At 37.1% G+C, this 27,222-nt stretch overlaps 1 protein-coding gene across 8 annotated transcripts in view; it reads left to right on the forward strand.

Moving 5' to 3' along the window:
• RPRD2 (regulation of nuclear pre-mRNA domain containing 2) overlaps positions 1-27,222 on the forward strand; it is a 91,564-nt gene that overhangs the window by 42,453 nt on the left and 21,889 nt on the right. For 4 of the 8 annotated variants that reach the window (XM_020911958.2, XM_070467294.1, XM_020911946.2 and 1 more), the window contains exons 2-7: positions 493-622; positions 16,743-16,843; positions 17,691-17,768; positions 19,065-19,117; positions 21,097-21,223; positions 22,705-22,880. In XM_020911958.2, coding sequence (XP_020767617.2) covers positions 493-622; positions 16,743-16,843; positions 17,691-17,768; positions 19,065-19,117; positions 21,097-21,223; positions 22,705-22,880 — 665 coding nt within the window. The remainder of the gene's footprint in view (positions 1-492; positions 623-16,742; positions 16,844-17,690; positions 17,769-19,064; positions 19,118-21,096; positions 21,224-22,704; positions 22,881-27,222) is intronic. The other 4 variants (XM_070467295.1, XM_070467292.1, XM_020911951.2 and 1 more) reach the window with 1 other exon arrangement.

Genomic DNA, 27,222 nt, shown 5'->3' on the forward strand with positions numbered 1-27,222 from the left:
TTTTTGCAACAAATTGAACTACTTCAACTCAATTTTTAATCTTCCCAGATGTTTGGAAGAACAGTTTTGTTTTATTTTAGCTTCTCCAAAGTTAATGTGTTTTTTAGTGCCAAACATAATGCAAAGTAAAGTGGAAATCTGCTCAAAGGAACACTTTGAACAGAAACTTAACCTGAAGCAGTCAAGGTTTTTAGGCATTGTCGTCGCTCAGTCGTGTCCCACTCTTTGTGACCCCATGGACTGTAGCCTACAAGGCTCCTCTGTCCATGGGATTTTCCAGGCAAGAGTACTGGAGTGGGTTGCCATTTCCTTCTCCAGGGGATCTTCCCAACCCAGGGATCTGCTGCGTTACAGACAGACGCTTTACCCTCTAAGCCACCAGGGAGCAGTAAATTGATCCGTTAGTTCGTTTGTCTGTCTGTATTTGGAGTAAGTTTCACTAAGTATAACTTGACTCATTTGGTTTTATTTATTGTCTTTTCTCATCTCCAGCTGCCTATCCCCACCGTTTGAATCTCTTTTACCTTGCCAATGATGTCATACAGAACTGTAAAAGGAAAAACGCAATCATATTCCGTGAATCATTTGCTGACGTACTTCCTGAAGCAGCTGCTCTAGTGAAGTAAGTAAATTCTCACTCTTCTTTGGATCTAAGCTTAAAAAATTTAGAATTTTAATTTCCCATCCTACCCATTAGTAAGAATTATGAAAGTTGCACATGCTTGAAGATCCAAGGGTATTTTGTCTGTATTGTTCATTATAACTTTTTTGGTAATACACGTATTTTTCTTTTAAAGACTTTTTCTTCCCTTTTTGAAAACTTGTCTGTTATCTGTGCTCTGCTTGTTTTCTCCTTATTTGACCAGGAGAATGTATATCCTGGTCATACTCTCTGACTGTACTTCTTTCTGTTTCTTCTGTTTTGTGATGTTTACATATTTCCATTTTTCTTACAGTCTTTCTGAAATCTTGCCCCCTTCATGAAATCTGTGTAATTAGGAAAAATGAAAGTATTTACTCCTAACTCCATATTAATTGACTCCATTCTTAGCAAAATTGTATCCAGCATTTTCCAAAGTGCTGGAACACTGGTATTTGATCTTACTTGTCCTGTATTAATAGTGTTTTCCTGTGTTTCTTGCATATTTGTAAGTCGTTTGCTTGGTGCAAGAAGCACACACATAGATACACAATTGAAGGATAAACAGTTATGTGGAAAAATGAAATAGCCAGATACTTCCTCAAATTATATACTTGTTATGATTGTATGAATATATGAGTATTCTGTTTTATTGATCCATTTCTTAGTATTAACCCAGTCACAACAGAATGATCCTTGTCCCTGCAACTGGATCGTAAACTTGAGATGGTCTACTTTGGTATCACAAAAGATTAAGATGTGGTCTTACTTTGAGGTACTAAGTAATAAAGATTTATACACATGTCAGAAGAACATAAAGTAATAACAGTAATAGCACCTACATTTATTGAACATTCATAATTGACCAGATACTTATACATAGTGCTTTGTGTACTTCAGGTTGTTTAATCCTGAGAACAACATTTAAAGTGGCTACTACTATTGTCCCCATTTTAAGGAGAAGGAAACTGACTTAGAAAGATTACGTAGCTTGCCTAAGCTCTCACAGCTGTGGGGGGCGGGGAGGGGGTAGTGGTATTTGGCAGAATTCCTCCCCAAGCCTGTCTGGACCCCAGAGCTTACCTTCTGTGCCGCCTCTTTACGTGTATAAATTCAGTATAATTTTGAGTAAGAAAAGCAGTGTGCTAAATGATCTCCATTTACAGTTTCTGCTCTAAACATCATTGTAGTCTGGAAAACTTAACCTGGTGTTTCTTAGATTTAGGTTTCATGACCTAGTTCATGGATTACTATAGGGTTGCCAGCTTTTGTTTTACCATGTAAAGATGTTTTTAAGAACAACTACTTTGTGTTACTATTTTACAGAAAAATGTAGGAATGGGATAATCTCAGAATAAAGTACAGTCCTTTAAAATAAAATTTTAAGCTCCAGAAATGTTTTCAACTCAATGGAGGTTATCTTCAGAAACCTGTAATAAAATCACTTAATGGTGAAACACTAAAAGCATTTCAGGACAGCGATGCCCTTGTTCATCGTTACTGTTCACCATTATGTTGATATTCCTTTTATTTCTAAATAAGAAGAAGAATGCATTTAGAAGAGATAGAATTGTCATTATTGGCAGGTAATAAGATTACCTATATCAGGGGTGGGCAACCTTTTTCTGTAAAAGACCAGATAGTATTTTAGTCTTTGCAGGCCACAGGATCTCTGTTGCCACTACTCAACTCTACTGTTCTATCATGAAACCTGCCATAGACAATACGTAAGCAAATGGTTATGGCTGTGTTCCAGTAAAACTTTATTTACAAAACAGGCAGCAGACCAGATTTGGCCTGAGGTTTGTAGTTTGCAGACTCTTGGCCTACATATAATCAATGAAGAGAGTTCAGTTAAATAGCCAGATTCAAGTTCAACATAGAAAAGCGATAGATTTCCTATGTATGTTAATAGTAACCAATTAAAAATGTAATTAGGGGATTTATGGGAGGCTTGCTTCTGCCATGAAGCATAAAGGCCGACTTCTCCCTGTAAGTTTGTTGGTAGGCCCAGTGCACCTTTGTGGGCCTCTGCCAGTGTTGAGTAGTCATGGACTAGCAACCAGCTGTTTGTTTGTTTGAAGTATTTTTGTATTGTAAAAACTAAACATTCCAAGGACAAAACACTTAACATCCTGATAGAGAAATGAGCAAAGAATGGGGACAGGCAGAAGACATATAAATTAAGAAAAGAAAGAATCTTCAACTCAACTATACAAAGAAATAGAACTTTAAATGCAACTTTTCACATTAATCAAAAGAGCAGAGTTCTTTTTACTAATGGAAGCCAGGCATTTCTGTACTGCTGGTGAGAGTATGAATTAGAACCTATCTTGAAAGTGATCTGGCAGAATTTGTTGAAAAGCTTTAAATGATCTGTCCTCTAGAAATTCTCAAGGGATTGAGAACCTTTAAACTCTCCATCCTCTTTGATCCAGGAATGTCACTAATAGAGATCTACCTTGAAGAAGAAAATCCCAAATGCAAAGATTGTCTTCAAAGGATGTACATTGCAGAATTTATTGAAGTTGGAAACAAATGGTTAAATTGTGATTTTTTTTTAATGTAATTAGGAGAAAAGATTCTTTTTGCAACAAAAAGTAATGCCTCCTGTCCCCCAAGTAAAGGAAACCTTACCCAAAAATAACATAAGTATGTAAAGCTTTTACAGAGAAGAATTTTTGAACTTTGCTAAAGGATATTTAAAGAAAATGTGTGTAAATGAAGTGATAGATATATAATTTTGAAGGGAAAGATCTGGTATTGTTATTTCCCAAAATGTAGACTAAAAATTCATTGTAGTCTCAGTCAGAATCTCAACAGTATTTAATGTAGAAGGATAAAATATCCAGGATGATTGTTTATAAGAACATTGAAGTCAGAGCTCCCGTCATTTATTTGTATACAAAACAGTAATAGAATCAGGAGTAGAAGACTGTTATGAGTGAAACAGAATATATTCTCACTTATAAAGAAATTAATTGTAATATGGTGTTAGTCACACAGTCTTGTACGACTCTTTGCACCTCAGTGGACTGTGGCCTGCCAGGCCCTCTGTCCATGAAATTCTCCAGACACGAATACTGGAGTTGGTAGCCATTCCCTTCTCCAGGGGATCTTCCAGATCCAGGGGTCAAACCCAAGTCTCCTGCATTGCAGGCAGGTTCTTTACCATCTGAGGTAAAGTATATGATAAATAAGAGGACTTTAGGATATGAGCTTTAGTATTCCAGAAACAAGCGCATCCTAACCATCATTACCCCCTTTTAAATTTCTGTTCACAGTTCCACTTTAGACTCATTTCTGCCTTTTGGCAAATTCATTTCTCTTAATTTAAGGCTATCATTTTAATTGCTTTAATTTAGGAGAGGCAAATGTTTATAAATTCCAGGCAGGTAACCTAGGTGAGTGAAGTGAGTTGATTTTAAGGAAAAATCCATCTGAAAGGAACAGCAGCCACTCAGCTCTAGCATATGGCCGTAAAGAAACAGAACTTCAGTGTTAACATATGTTGTCAGACTTTCCAAAAAACTTTGTCATTTTTAAGCTAGGTCAAAATCTAGATTCCTATATGAAGTTTCCCAAATTTTAAATGTGTGAAACTGACTCATATTCTAAAAAATTTATTGCTAGCCAATCAAAATACATCTGAGAACCAAATTTTAGGGTTACAAATAAATTTTAACTCATGGGTGAATTTGCAAATACAAAATCTGCAATTAACAAGAATCAGCTATATTTAGAAATCTTAACAAAAGATGTATAAGATTGCTATTGAAAAAATTATAAAACATAATTGAGAAACAGTATGGAAGGCTGAAACAAATAATTCGTGGATAGGGAAGATTCGCTATTTAATGATATCATTTCTTCCCAAACTGATTTATAAGTCCAATGCAATCTTAAGATCTTAATGGTTTCCCTCCCATTTTATTATTTACTTTTGTACAATATATTCATTCCTGGAACACATGTTGTATATTTACTAAGTGCTTCACACTGTTAATGATCTGAGGTTTAGACAACAAATAACACACTGTGTAGCCTGGACACAGGATGAATAGGTGTGGACCAGTAATGTGATGACTGCCGCAGTGGAGTGATCTCAGCTTGCAGTGGGGGCAACTAAAGTACAAACTGATTTTGAATTTTGTATGGAAGTACAGAGAACTCCCTCCTCTTCTTCCCCCACAAAGAAAAAGCCGAGAAACTCTTGAAGAGAGTAACAAGGTGGGAAGACAGGCTCTGCCAGGTTTCAAGACTGGTTATAAAGCTATGATAAATAAAGCAGAGTGATATTTGCCCAGAGATAACCAAAGAAACCTGTAGAACATAATACAAAGTCTAGAAACAGACCAGTGTATATGTATACTTGGTCTCTGTGTGAAAAAGAAGAACTTTTTTATAATATTGCTGGGGCAGATTTGCTATATAGGAAAGATTAGATCCTATGCAAATCATACACAAAAATAAACTGCATATTAAATACAAATATGAAAGAGCTACAAATCTTTGGAAACAACATAGGAGAATATCTCATGACCTTACCTCATAAGATTGATAAATTCAGCTACATTAAAGTGAAAACCTACCATTTAATCAAAAGACACTATAAAGAGGGAAAAGACAAGTTGCAGAGTGGGAGAAAATATTCTGCAGTCGACAAAAGAGTTATATCCAGAATATATAAAAAATTACAAATAATAAGGGAAAGACAATATGTTGAAAATTTTAGTTTTACCTGACACATTAGAAATCAAGCGAGAAATTGTTTAAATATTAATGACTTTTAAAACAATAAATGTTAATAACCAAAACTTATAATTTTAATAGTGTTTTGCATTCTTGCAGATCTCTTTAATATCTGGCTTAATAGCAGACAGCTGTATTTTCTTACCTCCTTTTGCATTCAGTCTGTTTTGATATCACATGTCATGTAGCCCTAGAATTGCTGAAATATATCATTATATATCATATATGTTAAGTCCTGATCAGGAGAGAGAAATCACATACCAGTAATCTAAACAGGGAAAATTTAATATAATGGATCATTATGGGGCTTTTCTGGCAGTCCAGTGGTTAAGACTCCACACTTCAATGCACGGGGCACAGGTACAATCTGTGGTCAGGGAACTAGGATCCCACATGCCACAGGTGTATCCAAAACAAAATTTTAAGAAGTTTAACTTTCGGGGGAAGAAAGGACCATTAAGTAGGTAAAAGGTAACTAACTACTAGAAAGAATAAAATAACTCTTAAGGTGATATGGAATAGTATGTGTGGAAAGCAGCTACTACCTCTGAACCTGAAGGAAAAGTAAATAACTACCCCTACCCTAACCCACCCCAAGCTGAGATTCAGACCTCAGGAAAGAGTAGATGGCTGTAAGAACATGCTGCCTGTCCCTAGTGATTTAGAAACAGGTCAGAGAGCACTCACCACTGAACTACAAGAGCTGTGCTGAAACACTGCCAGGGTGCCTCTGTGCTGATCCACTTGAAAATATAACCCTGAAAGAGGAATCCCTACTGTTTCTTCCAGCCTCTCAGTGTCACTCCAGGGCTCTCTGTTGGCAAAGTCCAACTCTGAACCAATGGGAAATAGAGTTTTCAGTGTCTTCCTTCCAGTACAAGGAAGGGCTTAGAGGCAATAAAGCAATAATTAGCACACATATGTACCAGATGAGGATAAATCTTTAAGTCCACCAGTACAAACATTAACAAAATTGTGGAACAGTGGAAGCTCTTCTATACTGTTGGTTTGAGGGCTGATTGTTATAAAACAACCTCATTTTTTTTCAAGTTTGTTATATATACCCTGTGATCTTGTAGTTCCAACCCTTAAGCATTTACAAACCCTGAGAAACTTAACATATTTGCAGCAAGATCAGTGGAAGGGAATTTTTATACCAACTTTGTCTATGGTAATAAAAATTGGGGGGAATTCCCTGGCAGTTCAGTGGTTAGGACTCCATGCTTCCACTGCAAGGGGGCCCAGGATCAATCCCTGGTTGGAGAATTAAGACTGCAAACCACACAGTCCAGCAGAAGAATAAAGTGAAAACCCTAATTTGAAAAAAAAATTGGAAACACTTTTTACAGTAAGGTGAATGAATTGTGGCATACTGGAATATCAGACAGCAAAGAAAATTAATGAATTTCAGTTACATGCAGTGATATAGATAAATCTCACAAAATAACTGGTTGGAAGTACAAAGGAATATTTCTGTATACATAGTATGAATCCATTTCTATAAAGTTCAAGTTTGGCAGAAAAATAAGCTTGTTTATACTTTAGTCAGTCACCTCAGTCGCTCAGTCATGTCCGACTCTTTGTGACCCCATGGACCACAGCACCTCAGGCTTCCCTGTCCGTCACCAACCCCTGGAGTTTACTCAAACTCATGTCCATGAGTCAGTGATGCCATCCAACCATCTCATCCTCTGTCATCCCCTTCTCCTGCCTTCAGTCTTTCCCAGCATCAGGGTCTTTTCTAATGAGTCACTTCTTTGCATCACGTGACCAAAGTATTGAAGTTTCAGCTTCATCATCAGTCCTTCCAATGAATATTCAGGACTGATTTCCTTTAGGACCAACTAAAGGAACCTTTAGGTTGTATCTCCTTGCAGTCCAAGGGACTCTCAAGAGTCTTCTCCAACACCACAGTTCAAAAGCATTGATTCTTTGGTGCTCAGCTTTCTTTATAGTCCAGCTCTCACATCCATACATGACTTCTGGAAAAATCGTAGCTTTGAGTAGATGGACTTTTGTTGGCAAAGTAATTCTGCTTTTTAGTATGCTATCTAGGTTGGTCATAACTTTTCTTCCAAGGAGCAAACGTCTTTTAATCTCACAGCTGCGGTCACCATCTGCAGTGATTTTGGAGCCCAAGAAAATAAAGTCTGTCACTGTTTTCCCTTGTTTCCCCATCTATTTGCCATGAAGTGATGGGACCGGATGCCATGATCTTAGTTTTCTGAATGTTGAGTTTTAAGCCAACTTTACACACTCCTCTTTCACTTTCATCAAGAGGCTCTTCAGTCCTTCTTCACTTTCTGCCATAAGGATGGTATTATCTGCATATCTGAGGTTATTGATATTTCTCCCCACAGCCTTGATTCCAGCTTGTGCTTCATCCAGTCCAGCATTTCACGTGATGTACTCTGAATATGAGTTAAATAAGCAGGGTGACAATACACAGCCTTGTTTATACTTACCTATTTTTAAAACAAAATTAAGGAAATAGGTATCATAAAAGTCTACCATCCCAGGTAGATGGAACAGATTGTGATCTTGAAGGGACCCACTCAGGTCCTCTAGGTAGCCAGTAGTGTATTATTTCTTGACCTGGGTTGTGATTACATGGATATTCACTTTTTAAGTATCTGTTAATATATATCATATATAATTATATATTATATGCAGCTTTCCTGTAATATAAGATTTATTTGGACTAAAGTTTTCAAATTACAGTTTTAAGTAAATGAATTTAAGAAATTGGTTCCCTTTGAAAATTGAATTGGCAACCTGGTAGAACAAATTGTGTAGTCAGTCATAGAGCAGTATAATATTCCCAATTAGGTATCAGTTCTGTAAGGTTTTATTTATTCTATCCCTTCACCTTCCTTATAGATCTAGTATCCTCAAGGAATTTTCCTTTCCTAACTTGTTTTTCAAATTTTACTTAATCTTTTTTAAAATTTAAATGTATTTCGTTTTGATTGGAGGATAATTGCTCCACAATATTGTGTTGGCCCCTGCCATATATCAACATGAATCAGCCATAGGTTCATGTATGTCCCTTCCCTATTGAGCCTCACTCCCATCCCCTACCCCACCCTTCCTGACTTCTCTTCCTCAGTCTGGATTAAGCAGTTCTTCTTTGCTATCATTATACCTACTGCTTCTTTCGTCATAGCCCCTAACACACCACTTTATAATTGATACACTTGCTTTTTGTCACTAGTTTCTATCTCCCAGACTTCAAACTTCTGCTCCCAGCACAGTGCTTGTCATTTCATAGGTGGTTGGTTAGCTTGATGCATGGATGGAAATACCATGGAGTGCTATAAAGCTGTGTTTCTTAGGTACAGGCCTAGTTTTTCATTGGTGGGTCCATGGATATAGTTTAAAGAGTCATTGGATTGTCTAAGCATATTGAATATCATCCGTATGATTACCTTATTAGCAGTTCTGTGAGTCATTTTCAGTGGCTCTATCTATCATGTGTTTGTATTTTGGTATAAGACAGTATTACTTTATCAGAGGCTAATGAGGAAAGGTTAAAGGTGACTTTAAATAATTGTATCAGGTGAAGGCACTAATAATTTCAGCATACACTAAAGAAAAAAATTCATAGTAGTACAAATGGAGAAAAATGGTGAAGTAATGGAATGATAATGGTATTATGGTCTTGAAAAGTTTAAAACAATGTATATATTCAGTATCATATTTGCATTGCAATTTAGTTTCAACAAAATATCATTTATAACTTTAAATCAGTGTTTATATGAATGGTATTTACTATATTTTTGTTTAATTTGCAAATTTTGACTTGTAGTTGTTGAAGAACTATAAAATGTTTTCCAGAGAATCATATAAGGTAAAAAGATAAGAGATTTTGTGATCATCTTCATAGGCAATCCAAGAGAATTTATAGACATATGAGGGTTCGGTGAGGTTGCTGAATACAAATCAACACACAGGAATCAGTAGCATTTCAGTGTGTCGGAAATAACCAGTTATAATAAAAAGATATTATTAATAGTAACAAAAAAGCTCTAGATACCTAGAATAAAAGTGTATTGAGACCTTTATGGAGAAAACTATAAACTTCCAAAAAGATAAAAATCAGCATATAAATACAGTACACTTCAGTCAAGTTCCCAATAGGACATTTTAAGAAATTTGTTATACTGGTTGTAAAATTCATATAGGGGAGTCAGTGTCTTAGGAGGAGCCAAAACTGTTGATAGAAAGCCAGTAGGGGACTTCCCTGGTGGTATAGTAGGTAAGAATCCGCCTGCCAGTACAGGGAACACAGGTCCAACCCCTGGTCCAGGAAGAGTCCACATCCCTTGGAGCATCTAAATCCTTGGCGCCGTAACTACTGAGCCAGTGCTCCCAGCCCATGAACCACAGTTGCTGAAGCCTGTGTGCCTAGAGCCTGTGTGCCACAGCTGGAGAAGCGAGCGCGCGGAGAAGCCTGAGCACCTCAACAAAGAGCGCCCCCGCTCACTGCAGCTAGGTGAAGCCCGCAAGCAGCAGTGAAGACCCAGTGCAACCCAAAATAAATTAATTAAAAAAACCACCACCGAGTAGGTCTTAACCTATGAAATATCAAGAGGTATTATTTGGGTTCATTTCTAATACATGTTTTTAATGATATTGTGTGTGGAGGGTGATGGGATGGCTGAAACAGCTCTGCCTATAATGATTTCAAGACCTGTATTTTTGACAAAGTGATGAATAAAAAAGTGAAATTATTCTCAATAAAAATCTGATATAGGGAAAAATAATTATTATTTAGTACAGTAATAAAAAGAGGATGATATTAATACAAGGATAGACAAATAAATTTAAGGAACAAAACAGAGAGCCCACAGATGGACCCATATCTATATGGGACCTCTGTAAATAGTAGAAGTCGCATTGCAATTCATTGGGGGAAAGATGTATTCTTCAATAAGTGATTCTGGGACATGGGATTTCTGTGTGGAAGAAATAAAATTAAATGTTAAGTGTTTCCCAATACCGCACACAAAAGCATATTCCAAATGAATTACTTTGATATATAAAACAAAACTTCAAAATGTTAGAAGAAAATGAATATTTTCCTGACTGTAAGCATTAGTTTAGAAAGCTCTTAAGACCCAAAGAACAAATAATAAAGACAAGTATAAATTTAATTACATCAAAATTAAATGGCATTATAGAAGACTCCCTAAAATTAAAGACAAGTGACACACTAGGGAAAACATGTTATAGGCAAATAAAAAAGACACATTTTTATAAATGGGGGTTATTTTAGGCTATACAGAGCAGTATGTTTTTATTTTTCTTTGGCTGCTCTGGGTGTCTGTCACAGCATGTGTAGGCTTCTCATTGCAGAGCAAGGGTTCAGTAGTTGTGGCTCGTGGGCTTCTTTTGTTGCCGTGTTTGGGCTTAGTTACCCTGCAGCATGTGGGATCTTAGATCCCTGACCAGGCGCCGTGCCTGAGTTCCCTAGATTGCAAGGTGGATTCTAATTGACTACTTGCTCCTTGAGTTGACTGCATTATTTGGTCTTCTGTTTGGTCAGTTGGCAGATATTTATTAAGAAACTGCAAGATACAGCACGTTACTGTGATGATGTACCAGAAATAAGATATTGATAAAGAAAAGATATTCCCCTGAGTGAGGCACAAGATTATGCTGTTTGGTTCTGGTTGTTTGTTTTTGTGTTGTTCATGTTTGTTGTCGTTGGGTTTTGGCCACATGGCTTGTAAGATCCCAGTTCCCCAGCCAGGGCTTGAACCCTAGCCCTTGGAGTCCCAACCACTGGACTGCCAGGAAATTTCCTAATTCTCTTTATTTTAATTCTGATAGCTGGGCACTTCTTCTTACACTCTTCATCAGCTTTGTGCTTTGAAATAATTTACTAATACTTGTTTGTTTTAAAAGTGGTCTGAGGCAAGGGTTGCTAGTATACAGAGCATCTATTCAGCATTCTAGCAATTCTGCAAATCAGTCGATTTTTTTGTTACTTACAAGTCAAGCAGCAAAGTTTATATTTAATTATTTTATGATGTGTATTTGGCAGTTGTATGTTCTATAGAAATTGAGATTGTGATCAGTAATGGCTGAAATAGAGGTCTAGAATTACAAGGTAAGTAAAACTGCTATTCTGGATTTTGTTTTGTTTTTTATTTTTGTTGAATTTGTAAATTCAAGAAATGGTTATATTATGGGAGTTTGAGAGTTCTATGTTCATATAAATGAAAAACAGATCTAGCCAAGAATTTTAAACCTAACATTATCTAGTAAAAATCATTTTACAAATGAAGAAACCTAATTCCCCAAAGACTTCTTACTAAAACCAGAACTAAAAATGTCTAGTTTCCCCATCTCATGCTTGCTTACTATATTTTACCCTAGTCTTATTTATATGATTTTCTAGCAATTGCTATTTCTCCAGCATATTTTACTTGAGGATTTTGGTGAATAGCTGTTGGGACTTCATAATGAATAGTTGGGTTTGAAAATGACAAAGTCTAATTGTCATTCATTCATTTACTATTCAATGAACACTTTGTAGGTGTTGAAGAAGCAACAATAAATGTTACAACCTCTGAAAGCAGACATTTACAGATAATTATGATGACTTCTGGCTGAATGGCCAGCCATCTATTCTAAACGGTCCTTTTTTATAAAGCAGTAACATTCTTGACAAAACATAAGCTGAACCAGCAACAGTGGTTGCTGAATGGCAGAGCTGACATTAATTAGTATGCCTATCTTGCTAATACCACGTGACCTGGGCTGTGGAGAGGGAATAAAGAGGTCTTGAGTCATAAATATCCCTGGCTACCAGTATAGGTTTGCTCTTTTTTGTTGTTTTTTTTTAGGTTTGCTCTTAAGGGAACACATTTCCTACTTAGGTCACCAAGAATCTCATAGATCAAACAAAAAAAAATAGGTGCTGACAGTCAAAGGTTGCCAAGTACATTGGGAAACAAAGCACTGCAAGGAGAATCAGCAGATTTAGAGTCCTTCACGGAGCTTCAGATACTTGAATTATCAGACAGGGCATTTAAGACAATCATAAAAGATGTTATAAGAAGATTAAATGGAATGAAATGAACAATGGATAAAATACTTGGACAAAAGACCTGGTAGGAATTACTAGAAAGGAAAAAGATTAAGCTAAAAAATAGTTCTGAAGAAATTAGAATGCAGCAGAGAAAGAAGGAAGTAGTAAAATGGAGTTTAGAATGAGAGGCCTAATTAAAATCAAATCAGAATCCAGAAGGAGAGTGCTTCTGAGTTCTTTCAGAGAAGTAATGGCTGAGAATGCTCTGAAAGTGATTTAAAAAAAAAAAAAAAACAGAAACAACTAAGTAAAACATGAATCTGCAAACGATAGGAAGCATATACTAAGCAGGATAAGTTTTTAAAAAGTTACACCTAGTCATCCATTGTAATGAAATTACCAAAAAAGATTTTAAAAGCAGCCAAAGAGTTCACACCTACTACAATGACTAATTTAAAAACAAAACTAGAGAATAACAAGTAGTAGAGAGGATGGGAAAAACAACTACACTTCTGTAGGAATGTATAAATGGTGCAGCTGCTATACAGTTTGATGATTCTTCAAAAAGTTAAACATAGAATTACTATATGATCCAGCAAATCTATTCCTGATTATACACAAAAAAAGAAATGAAAGCAGGAAATCAAATGAATATTTGTACACCCATATTCCTAATAGCACTATTTACAATAACCAAAAGAAGGAACCAGTCTGATTTTTAGATTAACAGATAAAATATGGTATATATATAAAAGAGTATCATTTAACCGTAAAAAGGAAACAATTGTAACACGTGTTACAAAATAGATGACTCTTACAAGACATTATGTTGAGTGAAACCAATCAAAAAAGCACAACTATTGTATGATTCTGCTTATATGAAATAACTGCAGTGGTCAAATTCATAAAAACAGAAGGTAGAGTTGTGGTTTGTAGTGAAAATAGGGAGATCTTATTTAATGGACATAGAATTTCAGTTTTTCAGGCTGAAGAGTCCTAGAGGTTGATTGCATGGCAGTATAAATGTATATATTACTACTGAGCTATACTCTTAAAGTGGTTAAGATGGTAAATTTTATGTTTGTTTTACCACAATTTTTAAGAAAAATAATTGATACATAGTATCATATCTGATACATAGTATGCATGAATGAATGTTGAAAACATGCTGACATAAGCTAGGCACAAAAGAATAAATTGTATAATTCCATTTTTATAAAATGTATTGATTAGGTAAATCCATAGAGACAGAAAGTAGAAGTTGTCAGGAGTTGAAGGGAAGGAGTAATAGGGAGTTAATTGTTTAATGAGTACAGAGTATGTTTAGGGCATTGAAAATTTTTGGAAATGGGGTGGTGATTGTACAACATTGTGGATATAACTGATGCCACTGAGTTATAAATTTAAAAAATGATTAATGGACTTCCCTGGTGGTCCAGTGGTCAAGAATCTATCTGCCGATGCAGGTGACACAGGTTTGATCTCTGGTCCAAGAAGATTGCACATGCCACAGGACAACAAGCCCATGTGCCACAACTACTCACCCTGCATAGCCCTCCCCAGAAAAAAGACTTTAAAATGGCTTAAAGAGGAAGACTTGACACCATAAAACTTTAAGAAAACATAGACAAAACATTCTCTGACATAAATGTTTTCTTTAGTCAATATCCCAAGGCAAAAGAAAATAAAAGCAAAACCAAACAAACAGAACATAATTAAACTCAGAAGCTTTTGCACAGCAAAGGAGACCATAAACAGAATGAAAAGACAACCTATGGACTGGGAGAAAGTATTTGCAAGTAATGTGACTGACAAGGGTTTATTTTCCAAAATATATGAATAGCTCATTCAGCTCAATTTAAAAAAAAACAGTCAAAAAATGGAGAAGCCATAATTTTATATAGAGAAAATTCTAAAAACTCCACCAAAAGCCTATTCAAAACAATAAGCAAATACAGTTAAGTTTCAGTATACGGAATCAATATACAAAAATCAATTTCATTTCTGTATTAACAGTGAGATGGCAGAAAAGCAAATTAAGAGAATAAGCAATCCCATTTAGAATCGCAACAAAAAAGAATGAAATACCTAGGATAAATTTAATCAAGGAGGTAAAAGACCTGTACCCTGAAAACTATAAGACATTGTTGAAAACAATTGAAGAAGACACAAATAAATGGAAAGATATTTCAAACTCATGGATTGAAAGAATTAACATTGTCGAGTGTTCATATTACCCAAAGCAATCTATAGATTCAGTGCAATCCCTATCAAAATCCAAAGGATGTTTTCCACCAAAACAAAAGAAATTCTAAAATTTATATGAAACCACAAAAGAACCCGAATAACCAAAGCATTACTGAGAAAAAAGAACATGAAAGTATAGGCATCACATAACCTGATATCAAATGATACTACAAAGCCACAGTAACAAAAAACAGGATGGTATTGATAGAAAAACTGATAACATTGATCAGTGAAACAGAATTGAAAGCCCAGAAATCTATGCATTTATGTACAACTAATTTACAGCAGAGAAGCAAAGAATATACAATGGGGCAAAGCTAGTATCTTCAGTAAATGGTGGGGTAAGAAACAAGAGCAACATAAAAAAAAAGCTAAACTAGGCCGCTGGACTCATACTGTACACAAAAATTAACTCAAAATGAATTAAAGATTTATTGTAAATCTGACACCATAAAACTCCTAGAAGAAAACATTGGCTGTACACGCTGACATTGGTCTTAACATTATTTTTCTGGATATGTCTCCTCAGGCAAGCAATACAAAAGGAAAAATAAACAAATGGGACTACATCAAACTAAAAAGTTTCTGTGCAATAAGGAAAACCATCAATAAAACAGAAACATAGCCTACTGAATGGGAGAAGAGATCTGCAAATCAAATATCTGATAAGGGGTTAATACCCAAAATATAAACAACCCATACAACTCAACAACAGAAAAACCAATAACTTGCTTTAAAAAATGAGCAGAGGAGCTGAATGGACATTTTTTCCAGGGAAGACATACAAATGAACAATAGGCAGATGATGTTGAACATTACCAATTTTAGGGAAATGAAAAAACACAGATATCACCTCATATCCATTAGAATGACTGTTTTCAAAAAGGCATGAAATAACAAGTGTTTGAGAGGATTTGAAAAAATGGAATCCTCATATACTGCTGGTGGAGTGTAAACCGAGATATATATGCATATATATATGTATGTGTATACACACACACACACACACACACAATGGAGTACCACTCATTTAAAAAAAGATGAAATCTTGCCATTTGTGATAACAAATGGACCTTGAGGATATTATGCTAAGTGAAATAAGTCAGGTAAAGAAAGAGATACCTTATGTTTTCACTCATATATAGACTGTGTTTTAAAAATTATAATAAATAACCAAACACACATACACAGATACAGAGGACCAAGTAGTGGTTACCAGTGTGGGAGGGTGGTAAAGTGTGAAATGGATAAAGGGAGTCAGCTGTATGGTGATGGATGGAAACTTAAACTTTGATTATGAGTATGCTCATGAATGTATACAGAAGTAGAAATATAAGGTACTCATGAAACTTATAAACCAGTATTAAAGTTCAATATGTCATCCATAACCTCATTTATGTTACCAATAAAAAGTGTTGAACAAGGCTTTTTAAGATTTTAACCCTAGATATCCGGAAAAAATGTTTTAAAATAAACATGAAGAGATATTTATTTATCTTTGCCTGTGCTGGGTGTCCGTTGTGGCGCACAGGGTCTTCATTGCTGTGTACTATATCGTTCTCTAGTTGCAATGGGTGAGAGCTACTCTACAAGTGATACGCGGCCTGCTCCTTGCAGTGACTTCTCTTGTGGAGCAGGGCTCTAGGGCATGTGAGCTTAGATGCCCCACAGCATGTGGAGTCTTAGTTCCCAGACCGGGGATGGAACCCTGTTCCCCTGCATTGGGCTTCCATGGTGGCTCAGCTGGTGAAGAATCTGCCTGCAGTGTGGGATACCTGGGTTCGATCTCTGGGTTGGGAAGATCCCCTGGAAAAGGGAAAGGCTACCAACTCCAGTATTCTGGCCTAGAGAATTCAATGGACTGTATAGTCCATGAGGTCAGAAAGAGTCTGAAACGGCTAAGCGACTTTCACTTTCCCCTGCATTGGCAGGTGGATTCTTAACCACTGACTGGACCATGAGGTGAGTCACTGGAAAATAATTTTGTTGACAATTTTATTTTCAGAATTCTAGTTTGAGACGCAAGTTTAACATTTTTATGTGTCACTTTTTCTTTCTTCTCAGGGATCCATCTGTCTCTAAATCTGTAGAACGAATCTTTAAAATCTGGGAAGATAGAAATGTATACCCAGAAGAAATGATTATGGCATTAAGAGAAGCTTTGAGTAAGTGTCCTTTCTCTCCGTAAAGAAAGATTGGGTCATTATTCAGTCTTTAAAATTATTTTATAGATCTAGTCCTTTTGCTTATTAATGAAAGACAAAGTTTGGGATCTGGCCCTATTTGTTTAAAATTAAATAACTGTATAAATCTGTTTGCATTAAAATTTAAGTAGAATGGTTTGGAGAGGGTTGAATTGGTGTGTGTGTGTGTTTTTGACTAAAAAAAGGCAAGCGTATTAAGTGATGATCATTAATTATTTTTCTGCATTTGTTTTACTTTGAGTGCTTTAAACTATTCATCTTTTGTGTTTAATAGTTACTGCCCTGTCCTATTACTTTTGGGAGAATTTTTAGACAAGGTTTCAGTTTTCACTAAATTGTTTGATACAGTAAGCATATATTTGTATTCTTCAGCCTCCTTTGGTTTAGATTTGCAGTAAGTTTTGTACAGGTGTTTTTAAAATTATTTAGTTTCTATGTATTAGATCCATGTAATAAAGTCAGTGAATAGAAGTTGAAGATACCATGACTGTAATTTGACTAGAAATTTGCTTTAAAAATAGCATCTTCTAAGAAGCTGTTAAATTCTTCATTTGAATGAGTTACCTAGTGTTTTTAAACTTTCTACCCTATTTTTTTCCAAATTAGTTATTTCTTTGATACAGAAATCATGTTTATTTGACAGCTTCTTAGATCTGGTGGGTGTTTTTATCTTTTTATAAACATAAAAGAAAAGGAAAGAAAGAAACAACACACAGTCTCGGATTGCCTTTTTTCAACTTTGACACTGAAGTGGACAGACAGAACAGCTTCCCATAACGCCAGATTGCAAAACTGAAATGTTTTCCAGGTACCACTTTCAAAACTCAGAAGCAGCTGAAAGAAAATCTGAACAAACAACCGAATAAGCAGTGGAAGAAATCACAAAGTAAGGAAAAAAATCTCAACTAATATAAATTACCTCCTCTTTTTGGAGCAGAAGAAAATGTAGACCATTTGACTTCGTACCTGGCATAAACCATGGGCAAGCCTGTGTTTTCCAGGCCTGGGAGGCTCCCAGTGACTTACACTAACCAAGCCATCATGGAGTTACTTCTTTAAAAAAAAATAAAAATAAAACTACTTTTAAACAAAGGAAATGCAGAAAAAGGGTTTAAATGTGTGAAGATTCAAGAGTAGTTGGGGGATTGGAAGAAGAAAATAATACGTGATAGTGCCCAGGGTAACTTTAAGGTTCAAAGCTATATGAAGTTAGAGGCAGCTGGCATTAAACAACAGAGCTGAAGAGGAGACTAGGCATTAAGAAGCATTTCTGTGGGAGCCATGAAATCCTTCAGATTTGGGGAGATACTCTCCCAGATTAGACGTGGGCCTCAAATCCTGGCCAGAAGCCGTTCTCCTAACAGGAGCTCCTGCTGTGTTTATCCTGTTTACCCAGCATGAGGTCACGGGAGAGGAATACTGCATGTGATAGGCTGCTGTGGGCCAAACTCAGGAATATTGAGAAAGATTTGAAGGTGTGGAGGGAACAAGGTAAAAGACAGAATTGGGAGGTGAAACAAGACACTTGGGATGGTTTTGCTCCAGCAAGCATGTGATATTCATCATGATTAAGGGAGTCCTTTCACATCCTTTTGGTCATAAGTTGCATGCTTAGGAACAGCAAGAGTCATCATTTCAGCCAAAGTTCAACCACAGTAGTATTGTACTTAGAACTTTTCCTGCCTGTTTTTGCTTTGAATTGATTCAGCAGAAAAAAGAAATTGAAAACTAAGTACATAGGAATAGAGTTGATGCTTGGAAGTAAATTTTCTTCAGCCAGTGATCAGGATTAATTGGATGTCCTGCTCCTGGACACTCTTAATTTGAGGTGTTAAGATCCTCTTACACACACACACACAAGAAAAGATCCTCTTACACTCAGTCAGAATAGGCAGAAAGATACTTCATGTATCACCAAGTCAGTAATTCTAGGACTTCAGACTTACAGGGTATGTTGGAGGTAAGTAGGTTAAACCTATCTAAATAGTACATATTTTTAAACTTGGGAGTTTTCAATTTACATATCCGCTATATGTTCTGAGAGTTATACTATGATTTATATGTGCATGTTTGACATATATTCAAAGAGTATACCCTCAACTATAAAGCTGGAAATTTTCCTAAATAATTAGTCAACATTTTGTGTCTGTATTCTCAAATAACCTTTTGTTTAATTCAACAGCATCCACGAATCCAAAAGCCGCTCTCAAGTCTAAGATAGTTGCTGAATTTCGAGTAAGTTACAGAATATGTCCCATGTGCCAAAGTGTTATCCAACCCTTTTGTTTTATAATTTTCTGTATAGTTCATCCTGTAAGATTTCTTTTTATTGAATTGCGCATCCATTATATTTTAAACATATTGAAACTCTAAAACTCAAGAGTTTTATCTGTATGCCAGCTGAATTCTGTATTAAACCCAAAGAAGGCGTTCATCTTCCTATGAAACAATTAAAATTTGCTTAAAGTTAACATAATAAGAGTAATTCAAATTGAAAGAAGAGATAAGTGGATCTTTGCCTGTTTCAATCTTTTTTTTTTTTTTTTGAATTCCAATGATTTTATTTTGACAGTTAACTTCTTTTTTTTTTTTTTTTTAATTTTTATTAGTTGGAGGCTAATTACTTTACATCATTACAGTAGTTTTTGTTATACATTGATATGAATTAGCCATGGATTTACATGTACTCCCCATCCCAGTCCCCCCTCCCACCTCCCTCTCCACCCGATCCCTCTGGGTCTTCCCAGTGCACCAGGCCCGAGCACTTGTCTCATGCTAGTTCAGTTCAGTCCTGCTACGGGGAGGGCGGGGCGCTGCAGACAGATACCGCTCTGTGTGGATAGCGCTCACCGTGTTCCGGCCACACTGGGTTTGCCCCGCTCACGGGTGTCTGTGCTTTCGCCGTCTACACTGCTCAGGCTCCCGGCTGCTCTATATGGAGCAGGCCCTGCGTTGAGTGCAGTTCCTGTTTTCGGGTATTCCACAAAAGCGCAGATTCGGTTGCACCTGCATTTTGTGCCTTCCCCGGCCTGGGCGGTTCAGGCAGCCAGAGGCTTGGGCGCACTCTCCCGGGTGCAGCACACCTTATCCCTCCACGGCGAGCAGCCCAGGCAGCCAGAGGCTTGGGCGTATTCTCCCCGGGTGCGGCGCGCCTTTTCCCTCCGCGGCGAGCGGCCCAGGCAGCCAGAGGCTTGGGCGCCCTCTCTCCCCGGGTACCGCGCGCTTTTTCCCTCCGCGGCCCCAGCACGCACCGCCAGTCGGGTCTCAGGAAGTCTTTAGTTAGAACCCGGAGGCCTGTTTGCAGTGTGGGAGGGGGTGGCTTCTCAGGAGCTGAGTTTGCCCTTTCCCCCTGCCCCCTGCCTCCTACCTCCAGCGGGGATGGGCCGGCTCTTCTCTGGAGATTCTCAGTCCCTTTGTTTTGCGAACCGCCGGCAGTGTGTTCGGGCCGGTTAATTTTGTCCCTTGCTATCCCACAGTTTAAAAAAGCTCCCTCCGATTGCTCTCAGGGTCTTCGGGCCGGTCCTCACCCTAAGCAATGCCGCCCGCTCCTCTCCGTTCCGCCCCGCTTGTTGCTGGCGGGTACGGGCGTCTGGGGTACTTTTCTGCTGGGAGTTGCTTTTAGGCACGTAATCTGTGGGCCTTGTTTAATTTTTCCTCCCAGTTACAGTGCCGAAAACTTCCCCCAGTCCCGCCAGTGAGAGGGTTTCCTGGTGATTGGAAACTTCCTCTATTAAGACTCCCTTCCCGGGACGGGTCTCCGTCCGTAGCTCTTTTGACTCCCTTATTATCGTTTATATTTTGTCCTACCTCCCTTCGAAGACAATGGGCTGCTTTTCTGGGCGCCTGATGTCCTCTGCTAGCGATCAGAAGTTCTTTTGTGAAATTTGCTCAGCATTCAAATGTTCTTTCGATGAATTTGTAGGAGAGAAAGTGGTCTCTCCGTCCTATTCCTCCGCCATCTTGGCTCCTCCTCTCAATCTTAACTTTATATCCATAAATTATCTTTGAATAACATGAAAAAGATCTTTTAAATTATATAACTGAAAATATGGTTTTGATACAAGAATTGATATTGATATCCCTGATTATGAGGAAATATGAAGGTTTTTGCTTCTCATGGTTTTGTTAGGTTTTAGTCCTGTTTTACTTTTGTGTAGAAAGCTAGAGTAAGAGGATGGTTTTGTAAATGAAGTATGACCCTGGTCCATGTTCAGTCTCAGGCCCTCATTGAAGAGCTGTTGCTATACAAGCGCTCAGAAGACCAGATAGAATTGAAAGAAAAACAGCTGTCAACCATGAGGGTGGATGTGTGCAGCACAGAAACTCTCAAGTGCTTAAAAGGTAATCTTACATCCTTCTAAATAGAGTAAGTCAGGTTCTCTTTCCAGATGTGTTATTTCAAGTAATCAGACTGACTGCTTCCATAAAGAGAACCTCAGGTTGTAGAGAACTGTTGTGGCACCTGTTCCCCAGGTGGTGATTTCATGCATGTCAATTTCATAAATAAATTCCTAGCCTTCAAATTGTACACCTTAAACAATATTACATGCCACTTATATCTCCATAAAATTGGAGAAAAATAAATTTAAAAAAAAATTTTTAATAAGTATATTCTATCCTTTTCCCCACTTCTAGTCGTTTCCTGATGTATCAGGCTATGATGGACAGGTGTATTTCATGTGTATGATTATGTGGTTTGTGTTCACTTTTCAGTAAGGTCACTGTAGGGAACCACCTGGCAATTTCAGTGGTTGGAACATGGCGCTTTCACTGCTGTGGGCCTGGGTTCGACCACTGGTCAGGGAACTAAGATCCTGCAAGCCAAACAGCACAGCCCAAATAAATAAGGTCACTGTAATACCTCATAAAGTCTAATCACTTGCTTTCTTTCCCTTACATTGTAGATTATAAATAATAATCATATTAATTTATTAGAATGTGAATCTCACGAAAGTAGAAATTATCCTTATTTTGTTCTTCCAGTATCCTAGTGCCTAGAGCAATACCTGGTATGTAATAAATACTTGATAAATATTTTCGAAATAATAAGTAAATAACTACCCAACTGTTTGTTGTGGCACCTATTTTGTTCTTGTACCATGCTTTAAATTGAACATACATTATCTACTTTAATCCTCAGAACAACCCAGAAGCATGTTAAAAACCTCTACTTTGTACATAAGAAATCTGAGACTTCATAAGGAGATAAGAAACTTGCCCAAGTTCCACAGCTAATGAAATGCAGAGCCTAAATTTATATCCATACCTAAGGCCATATTCCAACATCACTGGGCAGAAAGTACTTAGGAGAATAAATAAAAGTTGGTAATGTCACTGCTGTTGAAAAACAATTCATGGTACTTTTCTAATCTCAAATTACCAAGGACCTTCAGGTAGGAAAGAATTTCTAAGCGTGATACACGTAGAGGTCACTTTATCTTTACTTTTCTGAGCCTCTGTTTTTTCCTCAAAGGGAAACATCTTATTATAATCTATAGTGTAAAAGTTAATGATATGTAAAAAAAAAAAACAAAAAAAACCTTAATGGTTTGTAAGTGTATAGAATTGAGCCTCATTCCATTATTCCTGCGTAGCAGTGTGACATCAAATTTGTGAATTAAAGCGATCAGCAAACTTTCATTTAGTTGGATTTTATCTTAATTACAAGTGCCTTCATGATGCACTCTTGCTTCAGTCGAGCAGGATCACATGAAACGCTTAAATAATCTGTTTTGTGATTTTTTTTGTGATTTAGGGAAGCTTCTTTAAAGTGTAACTATGAGACTAAGAATATTATAGAATACTTCCTCTTGTTATTTTAGATAAGACAGGTGGGAAGAAATTCTCCAAAGAATTTGAAGAGGCGAGTGCCAAGCTAGAGGAATTCGTGAATGGACTGGATAAGCAAGTGAAAAATGGGCCCTCGCTAACAGAAGCACTGGAAAATGCTGGAATTTTCTATGAAGCACAGTACAAAGAAGTAAAAGTGGTGGCCAATGTAAGTAATGATTAATACTGTCTTACATCAGTTGCTGTCTGTATATCTGTGACTGTTTATAGGTGTTACTTAACTCTATAAGGATAAGCATTATTATCTCTAGTTCACAGATCAAGTTACTTTTTGAAGGTTAGTAACCTTGTACAAGGTAGTATATAGCTAGCAAGCGAAGGCATCTGAATTAAGACCTAGGTCTTTCTGAGGACTTCCTTGGTGGTACAGTGGTTGAGACTCTATGCTCCCCATGCAGGGGATCTGGGTTCGATCCCTAGTCAGGGAACTAGATCCCACATGCTATAAATAAGAGTTCCATACCACAGCTGAAGATTCCCACATTCTGCAACTAAGACCTGATGCAGCCAAATAAATAAATCTTAAAAAAAAAAAGACCTAGGTCTTTCTGATGCTGAAGACCAAATTAAGCTTTGCTAAAGCCATATGTCTCAGTTTTTCAGTGGCTATGTGCCAAGTTACTGTTACAGGATATAAAATTGGGCAGAAGTATGTATGTATACTTTTTTTTTAACCCAGAAAACTACATGGAAATGTTGTTACTGAATTTCATCAACTCAGTTAAGGACTCTCTTTTTCCCCACCTCAACTGGAAGAGGGATTGATTTTGAACATTTGTCTATAACGGCTCCTGAAAGAAACTGTTTTGTACTTTTTTTTTCTCTTTTAGTTTTAATCACTGTATACAGTTATAGAGGGGTCTTCCAGGTGGCACTAGTGGTAAAGAATCTGCATGCCAATGCAGGAGACATGGGTTCAATCCTTGGCTCAGGAAGATCCCCTGGAGGAGGAAATGGCAACCAACTCCAGTGTTCATGCCTGGAAAATAGACAGTGGAGCCTGTGGGCTACATACAGTCCATGGGGTCATGGAGTCAGACACAACTGAGCATGCATGCGCACATGGTTATTAAAGTATATGGTTCTTTAATTACTATTTTTTTGGCCACATTGTGCAGCTTTTGGGATTTTAGCTCCCCATCCAGGTATTGAACCCACGCCCTTGGGAGTGAAAACTCTTTGAGTCCTGACCACTGGACCCCCAGGGAATTCCCATCATATAATTATAGCCAGTGAATCCCACTTCTTAGATGCAGTTTCTTTTAACTCATTTAGCTGTTTTTTTTGGTATTTGCCTTTATATTTCTGATTAATGTACTCATATTATTCTTTCTTGATTTATACTGTATAAGAAATATTCGTTGGGACTTTAGCAGTCCAGTGGTTAAGATGCCATTCTTCCACTGCAGGGGACATAGGTTTGATCCCTGGTTTGGGGAACTAAGATCCCACCTGCTGTGGGGCGTGACCAGAAATAAAAGATAAAAGGAAATATCTGTTAACTTTTTCATGTGACAAATGAAGATTTAGCTTATAGTCACCTCCCTACCCTCTTCTCCCAATATTATAACTTTAAAATCTGTTGATTATCCTGTAATTTGAAATACTAAATTTACTATTTTATAATAACATTCCTATTCTTTCCCATTATTTTCTTCTGTCCTTTCAGTTTCTCAGCATCACTTCTACATCTTCTGGGTTGACAATACGTATTCCATCCTATAATTATAATTAAGTCTTCTTTGCTTTAAAGGCTGAAAATTAATAAGCAAAACATTCATCATAATTGTGTGAACATTGTTCACTACAAGGTCTCATAGTAATTATGGTTATAGTAGAGAGTTTTCATTTTTTCCTAGAATTTCTGTTTTTCTTGCATTGTTTGCTTTTAGCTTTTGTGTGTGTGTGTGTGTCTCTCTAGATTCTGTATCCCATCAGATATTCCAAATCCATGTTTTCCCCCCATAGACCTTCCTATCAGAGCTTGTATTCTGCTCTATTTTAGGTCTCTAGATCTCATCCTAGGACTATTCTTTACTGCTTTTCTGAGCTAAGGCCTCTATTTGCCAATTTCCATGTCTTTTCTTGGTTTTCTCTCCTGTTTTGCTGGAGCATATCCTCTATTAATTTCCCAAAAGAAGAGTTTGTGAAGGATGACTTTTCTGGGTCTCTTTATTTTAAAATGTCTTTATTCTATTTTTACATTTGCTCTGATAGGTTGGCTGGTTGAAAATCATTTTCCCTAACAGCTTAAAAAGCATTAGTCCATTGTCATTAATGTTGTTGATATGAAATCTTTGCACTGTCTTTGTAGGTGACTCTCTTTTCTCTGTGGAAGCATTTAGGGATATTTTTTGTGATATTCTGACATTTTGCAGTGTTGTATTTATAGGTGAGGTTTTGTTTTGCATTCATTATGGGTTAGTTGGAGGGCTTTTTCAGCCTGAAGACTGTTATTCTTTAATTCTGAGCTAATTTCTTTATTTCCTTTTTCTCTTTCTTGGAAATGGATTAATCAGATGTCAGACCTCCTGGATTGATCCTCTCTGGGTGTCCTATGTTTTCCATGTTTGATCAACCTTGAGCTTTTTGTTCTGCTTTCTGCAAGATCTAGAGTCTTTTTCCTTCCTCTAGTTAACTTGATTTTTCTCTTTTATGATTCTGACTTTCCTAAAAATCAGATACTATTTCTTTGTCTATTCATTTTTAAGAATGGGGTATGAAAAAATTGATCGGGAAAGCTCTCTGTACATAGATAGGAATTATCTGAGTTTATCCCAAGTTTAGTAAAGTCCGTAGATAAGGAGCTGGCTGTTAGGGTGGGAGGAGTCCTAAGTGTCAGAAGGCTGGAATCTTTTTGCCAGGATATTGTAACTCTTTAGAGAAGCACTCATATTTTTTTGCCTGGGGCATGGTGCCTTGTCTGCCATATCAGGATTGCAGAGGAGTTGGTATTGAGTGTTTGGTATTCACACTTTGAATTTCTAATTTCAACCCCACTATTCATTCCACTCTTTTATACTCATCATTTCTTGGATCAAACTTCTCAGTGATTCTGCAAGACAGAATCTTTCCCAGGTGTAATATCCTTTCTGCATATTCCTAACCTCATTTTTCTACGCCCTCACTTCTTATGCCTCATCACTTCTTACTCTACAGCTAGTTCTGTTTTCTAAAAATGTGTAGAAACCTTTTTCTCAGGTATGCTGGTGGTTTATACTTTTGTGTTGCATTTTATAGGTGTTCCAGGAGGGAGAGACACTGAATGGGAGTGGTCAGTTTACCATTTTTACTCAAAAGACCATTTTATGATTTTGCAGTAGTCAGCCATCATCACTTATTTATGAAATTATATAAAATGATTTAATGTGCTTTGGAAGGCACATGGCTGGGAGAAGTTTTTTCAGCTAACATTCATTCCAACTCTTTGCTAAATCGTGTCCCAACTCTTTGCCACCCCATGGACTGCAGCCTGCCTGGCTCTTTGGTCCGTGGGATTTCCCAGGCAAGAATACTGGAGTGAACTGCCATTTCCTTCTCCAGGGGATCTTCCTGGCCCAGTGTCTCCTGCATTGCAGACAGATTCTTTACCACTGAGCCACCAAGGGAGCCCTTCATTGAGCACACACAGTTGCAATTCTGTATAATAAAAACTGTGACAAAGGTAACTGTGGGCTGCTAGGAGAACAGATTGAATAGGTACTTGAACTAATTTGGGAGTGGGGATATGGATATGGAGAAAATTTTTCCCAAAAGGAGCTAAACTCTGAAGTTGCCGTAATTAGCTAAATGAAAGCTCTTATTCTCATTCTTGATCGTGGGAATAAAAGTGAGCATGGCAAAACTGGTGGGCCTGAAAGTCGTTTCTTATAGCTGGGCATTTACGAGGAAGTGATAAATAAAACCGGAGAGGGAGTCAAGAACATGGTCCTGAAAGGTGTATGTTTATTCTAAGGTCTTTGAAGTTTACCCCGAAAGCAGAGGGAAGCAGTTGTAGCATTTTAATTTTGCTAGTGATGTGATCAGGTTTGCATTTTAGAATCAAGATAGCAGAATGAAGAATAGGAGACTGTTAGAGCCAGGGAAACAAGTGAGTAGATTATTTAAATAATCTGGGTTGACTTATATGGAAACACTTAAACCTTTAAACGATATTTTCAAAAAGATTTTGACCACAGAAAGATTTTACTTGGAAACTGAGAGCCACAACATGTGTATGCACACATACAGCTAAAATTTCACAAAATAAAACTTGCTCTTGTTATATGCAATACACTGGGAGATTTTCTTTTATAGTATTTCATTTCCTATACTTTTTCTAATTTTTCAAGTTGAACATTTATTTATTTAGACTTTTTTTTTTTTTTAACTGTGCTTGATCTTTGTTGCTGCATGTGGGCTTTCTCTAGTTGCAGTGAGGGGCTGCTCTTTGTTGCCGTGTGCAGGCTTCTCATTGCAGTGGCTTCTCTTGTTGCAGAGCATGGGCTCTA

The sequence above is a fragment of the Odocoileus virginianus genome, chromosome 5 (genome assembly GCF_023699985.2).
Source record: "Odocoileus virginianus isolate 20LAN1187 ecotype Illinois chromosome 5, Ovbor_1.2, whole genome shotgun sequence".
Lineage (NCBI taxonomy): Eukaryota > Metazoa > Chordata > Mammalia > Artiodactyla > Cervidae > Odocoileus > Odocoileus virginianus.